This window comes from Ctenopharyngodon idella, chromosome 12, assembly GCF_019924925.1.
Source record: "Ctenopharyngodon idella isolate HZGC_01 chromosome 12, HZGC01, whole genome shotgun sequence".
Classification (NCBI taxonomy): domain Eukaryota; kingdom Metazoa; phylum Chordata; class Actinopteri; order Cypriniformes; family Xenocyprididae; genus Ctenopharyngodon; species Ctenopharyngodon idella.
Window position 1 is genome coordinate 905,082 of NC_067231.1, and position 12,952 is coordinate 918,033.

The window sequence follows — 12,952 nt, forward strand, 5'->3', positions numbered from 1 at the left end:
GTAAGACATTGAGTCATTCATTCATTCGATTCGTTCAGCTGATTCATTCTTATATTTATTTATTTATTTATTAGGGCTGTCAAAATTAACACGTTAATTTTTTAATTAGTTATTTTCTGTAATATTTGACGTAATTTACAAAGCATCATTTTTTTTCTGGCATCCTTTGGTGTTATATTGTATGATCAAGCTGTTGTTCATTCCAATAGCGATTTGAGATGTTTTTTGCGCTTAAACAGACAAAAAAAACCCCCTCAAAATTATGTCGAAATGTCCATTATCGGTGAGTATCCTCGTAAAGCACAGTCCTAAACGGGTTAAAAAGTCTTAAATGAATGTAAAAAAGTTTTGAGAACTTTGGATGCATGTCAGATCTGATTATATATTTTAAATATCAAATGTATTTTTAATTTAAAATTATTTATAAATTTATTGTATAAAATATTTTGTATTTTTTTCCATTTTTTTCTCTTTAATTGTGAGGCAGTGTGTACTCAGCAATTTACTAAGGTATAGATATTCTAAACTCATCAAGAAAACAACAGTACTGGTTTCGGTATCAGCAGATATCGGTATCCGTGTCGGACATGAAAAAGCAGTTTAATACAAGTGACGCAATTATGATGAACAGATTTAATTTAGGCTTTTATCCATATATAAACATTGATTAATGCGCATAACATAGAACTCATCAAATATGGAAACATGGAAAATCAAATGGGCGAGAACCATTGAGGTTTTTGAACAGATTCATCTAGAATAATTCCTTGGTACATAAACTTTAACTTTCAAGTCTTGTAGTCCATCAGGAGTTGTTTTTCATGCCTGCTGTTCAGCCGTTCTTGTATGCAGACAGACTTCTCTAGACCTGTCTGCAAAATGAATGATCTTCATCATCTCCTGCTTATTCCCTGAATCAATAAAGTGAGTCACAGGAGAGAAAGACGCACTACCTGCGTCATTGCACTCAAAAAAAGAGGCATTTTTGTGAACGAAACCCAAGTTACAGATGAATTTGTCCTCTAATCTGAGTTTTGGAGCAAGCCTTCATAACTCCCTGACGCGGTTCTCTTTGAACATTGATAAATGACCCTTTTTTCTTGTCAGATTAGTCATAAGAGATTCGTCCACACACAGAGCTGGTGAAAATATGAATTCCAGCTGAATGGAAAAGAGCCACGTTAACGCTGTGTGTCAGGTAGAGTTGAGTAAAAGCAGGGAAGGGATGAATTAAACATCAGTATTTGGGCCCAAAGGCTCTCAGCGGGTGCCACAGGAAGTGGGTCATTCAGCCACTCTCATGCTTCCTGTCCCTCTAGATCTGAAGGCTCTGTATCAGGACCTGAACATTGTGGAGCCGCAGCTGCTGGTGTGTCTGGATGAACTGGGAAACTCGCAGGTGCGCGAGCTGCTCCGAAGACTCAACGTCCATGAACTGGAGCCGCAGCAGGTTCTGCAGCAGCACATCTACCCGGTGCTGAGGAGCAAAGCCTGGGAGGTCAGAGAGCCTGTGTTTCATTATCCGAGAAAGACATGCTTTTATCCAAAGTGCACTTGATACATCAACAATTCCACTGGAGCAAGCTTTTGTTCCAGCGGGATTTGAACCTATAACCTTTCCTCTCTTTCCAGCCCAAATCCCACCCAAAACTAATAATCAAACCATTTGCTTCGTGTCTTTTGGACTTCATAGTAGATAAGTGATGCACTGAAATGAATTTTTTTACCAAAACCAAAATTAAAGTTAAAATTAAAGCGGAAAACTGTATATATACCGTATAGCCATTGCATATAAGCTTTTAAATTGCACACAAGGCAGTTTTTTATTATACTTAAATGATATAATTATGTGTTAACACCAATTTGTTTTTGAAATGTAAATGTTTAAACGGTAGCTGACGGTCATAAACACTTGTTTTCATGATGGATTTATTCAAACATTAAATATTAAAGAACAGGATAAATAATTATGTAATATCAAAATGCTCCTATCTAGAGTTATTTTTCTAGCTAACTATCGAGTTTATGGTCATTAAATGTAACATTATTGTTCTCAAAATGTTTTATTGACGTCTTTCTGCGGTTGAAACACTGATATTGGGGGTATCTTTTTTCAACATTCCTTCTGATGTTCATTCATGTTTATTTGGTGCTATAACTAGTAGTAATGAGAAAGAGATGATCGGTTTAAAATGATTTCGGCCCTCCAAAACTGTTTCGTCTAAACTGAAAATTGATTTTTGGTTGCCAAAATTTCGGTGCATCGCTAATAGTAGATCTGATCCACACGGAAGACCGTCAGTAATGCCACATCATTAGCTTAAACTCCCAGTGGTTCACATTAGGGATGCATGATATTAAAATTCTGGACTAATAATAAGCCAATAATTATTTTCCTGGTATGATACTTTATAAAATGTAAAATTAAAATGTATTAATTTATATGCATAAATTTAAATACATTAAAAATAAAACAAAAAAACTCAAATTAAAATGAATGACATTAGGCATCAAAACATTGCTATGTAAAGTATGAAATGTATGGATCTTCTTTTTGAGATTTTCTAAAAATTACATTTAACCCTCTGGTGCTCTTCAGTCACTTTTGATGGCGGGGTTAATTGAAAAATTGTTTTTAAAAAAAGGTATGCATAATAATTATTAAATATTTTTATTTATAAATTATAATTATATTGTATTACAAAATTGTGGTAACAAATGGATCATAATTATTGCATAAATATTACTTAGTACCATAAAATTCCCTCAAAATACAAAACATTTAAAAATATTATTGAACAAAAATATATTACAATGATTTTACTGGGAAAAAAAAAAAGTTCCTTTTAAGGTGTTCGCCATTTTTGACTAGGAAGAGTGTGAGTGTGACCCCTAAATGAGCAGCACCAGAGTGTTCGGTGTTCGGTTAGAGTTTTTAAATATTATCAAAAGTGAGCATTAGATGATAGATAAATACTGATAATTAACAACAATTAAAAAACACTTTAAAATTGGCCAATACTAATATGGTACTGATATATCATGCATCAGTGTTGATGATGAACTTTTCTTATGGCACAGCTTGCTTAGTATGTGTCCTTTAAATTAAATACAACCAAGTTGGAATAAGATTTATGCATCTTTAGGTGTTTCGTAACCGTTCAGGGGTGCGTTTCACTATGGCCGCAAGTTCTGTCGTTACCAAGAGTTCAATGGGACTTATGACCATAGTTGACTAACGATGCTTTCAGGAAGCGCACCCCAGGATGTTTGAAACTGAATCAAGCGTGTGAAATGCATTATGTGCTGTCATCTGTTATGAATGCGCCTCACATTCTTATTTAATTCCCTTTCCTTCTAGAAAAAGCCAGAGGACGTCGTCGTCAGCTACCTGGTGTTTATCAAACTGCACTCTCAGGATCAGGATTACAGGAGCCTCGGCGCAGACATACCTGTGCTGACCAGCAAGGGCTTCCTTTACCCCTCGCAGTGCAAAATACAGTTCTCTAGAGAGTACGATAACATCGACCTTCCCAGCATGCTCCCTGGTAAACAAAGTACATTGGAAAACATTTGGTGTGGGATTTACTTTAAAACTATTTTCACTCAAATAGCAAATTGACATGGAAGCGCCGGTACGATCACTTGCATTTAACTTAAATACTCCATCATTTCTGGTCATACAGATTAGAATAATCCAACATTCTAAACTGTAAATTGTTTGCTTTTATTTCTGTAAACTCACAATAACATCAAAACATTGTGCTTTTGTAAAATAATGAAATTAAACAAACTGTCTGCCATCTCGGTCTCAGGTGAACTTGAGCACGCCACAAAAATGAACCGAAACTCACAGACATGAGAAATATATCTACGGAAAGCTTGAAATGTCTACTTTCAAATAAACCGATTCAAAGCTAAAACAAATATTCTCAGGTTATGTAATCCGTATGAAACGTGCATATAGGCGCGTCCACTACTGTGGGGATAACGAGTCAGCATCATCGACTTAATCTCTGCAGCTGAAAACACACAAAACACTAGTTTATCAATAAATTATTCAAATGTTTAGACAGTCTCCTTTTGTTTTTGTTTTCTCACCACATTCATATTCATTACATTTGCCAGTGTGTGCGTTTAAGCGCTGATTAGGCTATGTATTATATATAGGAGAATAAAGGCTCATTATTATAATTTATATGGTTTATTAATATAAATGTGCGATTTGACAACTAATTGCTTAAATGAACGGCTACTAGTCGACTAGAAAAATATTTAGTCGAGGGCAGCCCTACTTATAAATGCTTTTTTCCGCCATGGATTAAAAAAATAAAGCTAATTGTGACTTTTTATCTCACAATTCTGACCTTTTTCTCGCAATTGCTAGTTTGTATCGTGCAATTATGACGTTTTTCTCACATTCGTTAGTTTGAATCATGCAATTCTGACCTTTTTTTCCAAATTGCTAGTTTGTGTCACGCAATTCTGACTTTCTCTCTCAATTGCTAGTTTGTATCGTGCAATTCTGACTTTCTCTCTCAATTGCTAGTTTGTATCGCGCAATTCTGACTTTCTCTCTCAATTGCTAGTTTGTATCGCGCAATTCTGGCCTTTTCTCTCAATTGCTAGTTTGTGTTGCGCAATTCTGACCTTTTTCTCTCAATTGCTAGTTTGTATCGCGCAATTCTGACTTTCTCTCTCAATTGCTAGTTTGTATCGCGCAATTCTGACCCTTTTCTCTCAATTGCTAGTTTGTATCGCGCAATTCTGACCTTTTCTCTCAATTGCTAGTTTGTGTTGCGCAATTCTGACCTTTTCTCTCAATTGCTAGTTTGTGTTGCGCAATTCTGACCTTTTTCTCTCAATTGCTAGTTTGTATCGGCAATTCTGACCCTTTCTCTCAATTGCTAGTTTGTATCGCGCAATTCTGACTTTCTCTATCAATTGCTAGTTTGTATCACGCAATTCTGACCTTTTCTCTCAATTGCTAGTTTGTATCGCGCAATTCTGACCCTGTTCTCTCAATTGCTAGTTTGTTTTGCGCAATTCTGACCCTTTTCTCTCAATTGCTAGTTTGTATCGCGCAATTCTGACCTTTTTCTCTCAATTGCTAGTTTGTGTCGCGCAATTCTGACTTTCTCTCTCAATTGCTAGTTTGTATCGCGCAATTCTGACTTTCTCTCTTAATTGCTAGTTTGTGTTGCGCAATTCTGACTTTTTCTCTGAATTGCTAGTTTGTATCGCGCAATTCTGACCCTTTTCTCTCAATTGCTAGTTTGTATCGCGCAATTCTGACTTTCTCTCTCAATTGCTAGTTTGTATCGCGCAATTCTGACTTTCTCTCTCAATTGCTAGTTTGTGTTGCGCAATTCTGACTTTTTCTCTGAATTGCTAGTTTGTGTCGCGCAATTCTGACCCTTTTCTCTCAATTGCTAGTTTGTATCGCGCAATTCTGACCCTTTTCTCTCAATTGCTAGTTTGTTTCGCGCAATTCTGACCTTCTCTCTCAACTGCTAGTTTGTGTCGCGCAATTCTGACCTTTTTCTCTCAATTGCTAGTTTGTGTCGTGCAATTCTGACCCTTTTCTCTCAATTGCTAGTTTGTATCGCACAATTCTGACTTTCTCTCTCAATTGCTAGTTTGTATCGCGCAATTCTGACTTTCTCTCTCAATTGCTAGTTTGTATCGCGCAATTCTGACCTTTTCTCTCAATTGCTAGTTTGTGTTGTGCAATTCTGACCTTTTTCTCTCAATTGCTAGTTTGTGTTGTGCAATTCTGACCTTTTTCTCTCAATTGCTAGTTTGTGTTGTGCAATTCTGACCTTTTTCTCTCAATTGCTAGTTTGTATCGCGCAATTCTGACTTTCTCTATCAATTGCTAGTTTGTATCACGCAATTCTGACCTTTTCTCTCAATTGCTAGTTTGTATCGCGCAATTCTGACCTTTTTCTCTCAATTGCTAGTTTGTATCGCGCAATTCTGACCCTTTTCTCTCAATTGCTAGTTTGTATCGTGCAATTCTGACCCTTTTCTCTCAATTGCTAGTTTGTTTCGCGCAATTCTGACCTTTTCTCTGAATTGCTAGTTTGTATCGCGCAATTCTGACTTTCTCTCTCAATTGCTAGTTTATATCGCGCAATTCTGACCTTCTCTCTCAATTGCTAGTTTGTGTCGCGCAATTCTGACCTTCTCTCTCAATTGCTAGTTTGTGTCGCGCAATTCTGACCTTTTTCTCTCAATTGCTAGTTTGTATCGCGCAATTCTGACCTTTTTCTCTCAATTGCTAGTTTGTATCGCGCAATTCTGACCTTTTTCTCTCAATTGCTAGTTTGTGTCGCGCAATTCTGACCTTCTCTCTCAATTGCTAGTTTGTTTCGCGCAATTCTGACCTTCTCTCTGAATTGCTAGTTTGTGTCGCGCAATTCTGACCTTTTTCTCTCAATTGCTAGTTTGTTTCGCGCAATTCTGACCTTTTCTCTGAATTGCTAGTTTGTGTTGCGCAATTCTGACCTTTTTCTCTCAATTGCTAGTTTGTTTCGCGCAATTCTGACCTTCTCTCTCAATTGCTAGTTTGTGTCGCGCAATTCTGACCTTTTTCTCTCAATTGCTAGTTTGTGTCGTGCAATTCTGACCTTTTTCTCTCAATTGCTAGTTTGTCGCGCAATTCTGACTTTTTCTCTCAATTGCTAGTTTGTGTCGCGCAATTCTGACCTTCTCTCTCAATTGCTAGTTTGTATCGCACAATTCTGACCTTTTTCTCTCAATTGCTATTTTGTATCATGCAATTCTGACCTTTTCTCTCAATTGCTAGTTTATATCGCGCAATTCTGACTTTCTCTCTTAATTGCTAGTTTGTGTTGCGCAATTCTGACTTTTTCTCTGAATTGCTAGTTTGTATCGCGCAATTCTGACCCTTTTCTCTCAATTGCTAGTTTGTATCGCGCAATTCTGACTTTCTCTCTCAATTGCTAGTTTGTATCGCGCAATTCTGACTTTCTCTCTCAATTGCTAGTTTGTGTTGCGCAATTCTGACTTTTTCTCTGAATTGCTAGTTTGTGTCGCGCAATTCTGACCCTTTTCTCTCAATTGCTATTTTGTATCATGCAATTCTGACCTTTTCTCTCAATTGCTAGTTTATATCGCGCAATTCTGACTTTTTCTTGCAATTGCATGTTTATTGCAAGTTTATAACTCACCATTTTGATTTCGAGATATAAACTTAAAATTGTGAGAAAGTCGCAATTGCCTTTTTTTTTTTTTTTTTTTTTTATTCTGTGCAGAAACAAACTTCCATATTAATTACATTAGTTAACATAAACTAACAATAAATAATATTTCTAAAGCATCTTAGATCATGTTAATTTCAGCATTTAGTAATACGTTATTAAAATCAGATCTCTTAATATTATTTACTGGACCTGAGCTAACGTGAACTAACAATGAGCAGTTGTATTTTCATTAACTAATGTTAACAAAGATTAATAAAGACTGTAACAAATGTATTACTCATTGTTAGTTAATGTAACGTTAACTAATGGAACCTTATTGTAAACTAAACCTACTGAAATGTTAACTTCAGTTTAATAAAATGACTTCTGTTTTGGAATAAGCTTCACAGTTCATGATTGTCCCAAATAATTGATTCACCCTAGAAACGAAGCACCGAACTAGAAGTCTTTTGTAGGGACTTACAAAAGCATGAATTGTGCATGAACATGGAGCGTTATGCAATGGGACGGACCTGGCACACCAGAATCCATCTAGCCCTTTCAGACTCAACCAATCATTTTCTTTTCCTTTCCCAGGTGTGGACTGGGTCCTGCTGGACACCTGCTATCTGAGGGCAGACAGAGACGTGAGCGGCTGGAGAGAGATCTTCAGTTCACTGGGAGTGCGAGACCTTCTTATCTTCAAAAAGGAGAAGCGCACCTTTACGGCCTCTAAACTGGTAAGATGGCGTGACGTGAGTCTCAGCAGGGAAACCGCATACGGATCTGTGTTAGTGAACACACCAGAATGTGTGCGTGTGACTGTCAGACTGAAGCGTGTCAACGGGAGGCAAACTAATGAAGCATGTCAGCGCTCGCTTTTGTTTTGTGGTGTGAGATCAGAAGCAGCCTCGATTTCAGCCAATCACGACGCTCTCTGCTGCGAGCCATTTAATGGAGTGAAAGTGCAAAATTGGCACTAATTGGATGTAATAAAAGGGGGAAGTCAAAGCTGAACTCCTCAACTTCCAATTCCATTTGTGGCTTGCTGTCTCAAATAACACGTTGCACACATGCTGTTCTGTGAATGTAAGTCTTTTTCCTCAATGAGAACAGCTGAAAATACCAGACATGGTTGATTATGTAACCATGAAACACTCTAAACATTGATTATATTTTCCATAGCTCAAATATGACATTAACTGTGCCTGACAATTCATTCAAATGAATAACTCAGAATCTTTTTGACTCATAAGAATCAGTTCATTTTTGCATGTCAGAAAACATTACAAGCCGCCAATATAACAATAATTAGAACAGCAAATAGGATTTAAAACTGCATATTTTTTAGTGCGTTCATATTGCGTACTGAACTCATCTTCATAAGCGCTCAGAGTACAGTAGCTGCTACTGTGAATCACTGTCTTTCCCAGTGACCCACTGAATCAGATGAGCCTGAATAACCTGTCTAATGTCTCTTCAGGCGTCCAGTCCATGGGCAGTGGAGAGTGAACTGTGGCCTAAGCCTACAGATGAGCTGTATGTCATCGAGGATCATCACTGCTCCGAGTTTCATACGCTGGCCACCGTAGAGCAGCTGGACGCTCACACCAAACTACAGCAGAGACGAGCTCTGATCAGCCTGCTGGACAAGAACTGGGACGCAGGGTAAATAAACTGTTGTAAACAGAGAAGATTTATGCTCCCCACTTCCATACAAATTATAGTATCGAGTTCTCTTTCAGGCTTGAACAAACAATAACACACAGAATTATGCCAAAATGCCCGTTTGTCGAGTATCCTCATAAGAGCAGTCTTAAATGAGTTAAATAATGTCTTAAATGAACTTAAAGAGTTGTGAGGAAATGAGATGTCATGAGTCATGTAGCTTTTAAAGTCACAGCAGCCTAATAAACCAGTTGCTGTGATGTCGCCTATCATCCATCAACCTCAAGCATGGCTTATCATTTGAAACATGTAAGTAGTAGCAACTTTACATGGCTGTAACGTTAACCTAGATTAATGTGTGCTATTAGGTGTGTATCCAAGTGTTTGTGTGGAGTGTGAAGATGAAGTATAGAGCGCTACTGCGAGACATGGACGCGCCGGCGCGATCACTGGCATTTTTACATGATAACAGCAGAAACTACTTAAAATACTGTGTCATTTTCGATCATACAGATCATTCGAAACTGTAAAGGATTTAGTTTTATTTGTGTAAACTCACAATAACATGAAAACGTAAAAAAAAACAAACAGGAAGCGCTTTCTGCCGTCTCGATCTCCCTGAACTGGAGCGCGTCGCAAAAATGAACCGAAACTCAGCTTATACTTGCCTCACAGGCATGAGAAATATATCTATAGAAAGATTGAAATTTCTACTTTTAAACAAACTAATTCGAATCGAAAAGGAATACTCTCTGCTTGTGTAATCAGTATGAAAGTTGCATTTCTGTCTATAGGCGCGTTCACTGTACAGCGGAGATGGCGAGTCAGCATCATCAACTTATCTATGCAGCGTCGGCCAATAATGAGTCGGCGTTCTGACCTCGAACCTGGAAGCGCTGCAACAAAAATAGCGTAGGAGAAATGACGGGAGAGACAAATTTGTTGAATAAAGTCGTTATTTTTGTTTTGTTTTTGCGCGCAAAAAGTATTTTCGTCTCTTCATGATATTAAGGTTGAACCACTGCAGTCACATGACTGTTTTAACGATGTCTTTAATACTTTTTAAAAAACCTTGGATTTCATCAAAAATATCTTAATTTGTGTTCTGAAGATGAACGAAGATCTATATATATATATATATATATATATATATATATATATATATATACTATAACGGTTATGCTGCATGATTGTTTGTACATGCTTAGATTGGTATTATTTTGCCACAATGAACATCTTTAGCTCATCATTTTCAATTTAGACTACAAGGTCACGACTCTGTAAATAACAGTTATTTTGCAGTGGCTTTGGACATTCAGCAGCAGCTAGTGAATAGCAATGCAGGAAATGCTGGCATAACATAGATTCTGCTTCACTCCTGGTTGAACTCTTAAACCGAGCAAGTAATGCCTTGATCCCTCATGATTCACAGCTGGTTGTGGAGAAATCCACTCCACTTACGCTCAATCTGCCACATTTGCTCTGCGAACAGCTCTTTAGTCCAGATTATTGAAACTCGCTGGTTGCGCGTAGGAAATGGATATTAGTCTGGCATTCAAATCGTCATCTGCATTTCATCTCTTTTGATCTCATAAGCTTTAAAGAGGAGAAAATATTGTGCTTTGTTTGGACTGCTCTCTAGCATATGTGTGTGTGGCTTGACGGATTTGGCCTGTTTATTTAATGGACTGTGTCTGATGACCATAAAACCACGTCAGATCCTAATCGGGAAACATGCATCAGTCTATTCTTGGTCGCTCGGTTTTATGTAAAGCACAGTTCCTCAGATGCACTGTTGAAATGCCATGTATTTTAAGTTGGTTGAACCGTCGCCCTCCCTGATCTCAGCTGCAGCGTGTGACTCATCATACTGTCCTCCGTCTGCTGGCCTTGTCTGAACCGCCTGACGTCGCACTGCTTTATGCTCCATTTACATTCATAAGCAAAACCACGTCCACCCGCTCGGCCAGATCCACAGCAGTGCTGCTTCTACTAATTTTTCAGACTGAAATAGTGTGCAAACTGCATATTTAGGTTTAGTTTATTTCAATCAGTAGCAGTACTTTATAATTGATATGGAACTTAATAAGTAACCAGCGTAAAGATGATAAAATTGGTGTTATATGATCATATTTTTTCTCTCTCAGCTGCATTTTGGACTAATTGTAGCTTGTTTATTGAGGAAGCAGGACAACCAGCTAGTAGACGTCATGAATGCATGAACTAACTTTCTGCATCAGAAACAAATAACATGTTCCATAGCTTAGCGATGTTTCTGAGGTTGAAGAAGAAAGCTGTTTTTGTAATATATGAAATATGGTTTTCGACGGACAAGTTGCTGTCTAATATAACACCCAGGTCTTTAACTCTAGAGATTCTGTGTGCAGGTTTTTGGTCCATTAAGTAATACCTCAGTCTTATCTGAATTTAATAGAAGACAATTGCGAATTCATTCAATATTTTATATCTTACACACACTCTGCCAACTTGGATAATTTAGAGATTTCATCTGGTCGTGTTGAAATATATCATAGGAGTATCATATTGAAAACAACAGAGGGCCTAACACAGAGCCTTGTGGCACACCATAATTTACTGACGTTATCTTAGGTTTTTCCCCATTTAAATAGACAAAATGGTGATGGTCTGATAGGTACGATCTAAACCACCTTAATGCCTGTCCCTGAATACCAATGTAATTTTGTAGTCGATCTAAGGGTATTTTATGATCTATAGTGTCGAACGCAGCACTGAGATCAAGTAACACTAGTATTGAGATACAGCCTTGGTCAGAAGCTAGAAGTAAGTCATTTGCAATTTTAACAAGCGCAGTTTCTGTGCTATGAATTTTACATAAGCATCATTTTTTTTGCAAGAAGGAACACAATTAGGGCCGACACAAAGACATAAATGGAAGATTTGAAATGGGTCTGTAATTTGCTAATACATTTGGATCTAATTGTGGTTTCTTATTAAAGGGTTAGTTCACCCAAAAATGAAAATTATTCTATTATTTACTCACGCTCAAGCCATCTTAGGTGTATATGACTATCTTCTTTCAGACAAACACAATCGGAGATATATTTAAAAATATTCTGGCTCTTCCTAGCTTTATAATGGCAGTGAATGGGCGGCGAGATTTTGAAGCCCAAAAAAATGCAACAATCCATCATAAAAATAATCCATACGGCTTCAGGGGGTTAATAAAGGCCTTCTGAAGTGAAGCGATGGGTTTTTGTAAGGAAAATATCCATATTTAAAACTTTATTAACTATAATATCTAGCTTCCAGCAGACGGCCGTATGCATCAGTTTGTGGCGGATTTCCGACGCGTGACACAATGAAAGCGCAAAGGATAGAGCAAAACAAAACACCGGTCACGAATTAGAAGTCTAAAATGAGAAATTTTAAAGAGAGGATTTCCATATAAGAGAAGAGGAGCTTGAGGAGGGGTTCAGAGGACTAGCTTACAGCAAACACTGAACCTGACTATGATCAGCAGAGGCCAATCAGCGGTAATGATGTGATTGTTTGCAGACTACATGTATACTATTTTACTGTAAAATCAAATAAAAAATTGAGTAATAAAAAATAATGGTAACACTTTAGATTAAGGTCCCATTACTGTTAGATAATGCTTTAACTGAAATATACTAGCAATAAGCAATACATTAGTTACAGTACTTCACGTAAAGCCAATGCATGTCTCTTTACTTGAAAACCTGTCCTGTTTGTGTTATAGAGAGAAGTACTCGCAGTATCTCAGGTCGCAGGTCTTGGACAGCCAGGGTCGATCCGTGCGAGAGGTCAAATCCTCCTTCTGTCACCTCCTCACGCAGCTGTCCTGGGTTCCTGCGCACAGGCGAGACGAGACGTGGGACGAGAGCCATTCCGTAGTTTACCTACAGCCCAAATCTGTCTACATCTTTTCTACACAAGTGCACCAGCTTCTCGGCTCCCACGTCGATTATGCACACAGCGTACAGACGCCCAGCGAATTCACCAGAGCTATAGGTAAAGCTGACGGCATTTGAGAAGTCTCCATATTTTGAGACTGAGCCTGTAAAGAATACAAG

The 12,952-nt window shown here is 37.7% G+C and overlaps 1 protein-coding gene across 1 annotated transcript in view; it reads left to right on the forward strand.

The window, feature by feature from the left end:
• Positions 1-12,952, forward strand: part of wu:fj29h11 (uncharacterized) — a 43,737-nt gene that overhangs the window by 20,535 nt on the left and 10,250 nt on the right. Inside the window, exons 22-26 of the mRNA XM_051914985.1 lie at positions 1,320-1,498; positions 3,362-3,548; positions 7,806-7,948; positions 8,692-8,876; positions 12,619-12,890. Coding sequence (XP_051770945.1) covers positions 1,320-1,498; positions 3,362-3,548; positions 7,806-7,948; positions 8,692-8,876; positions 12,619-12,890 — 966 coding nt within the window. The remainder of the gene's footprint in view (positions 1-1,319; positions 1,499-3,361; positions 3,549-7,805; positions 7,949-8,691; positions 8,877-12,618; positions 12,891-12,952) is intronic.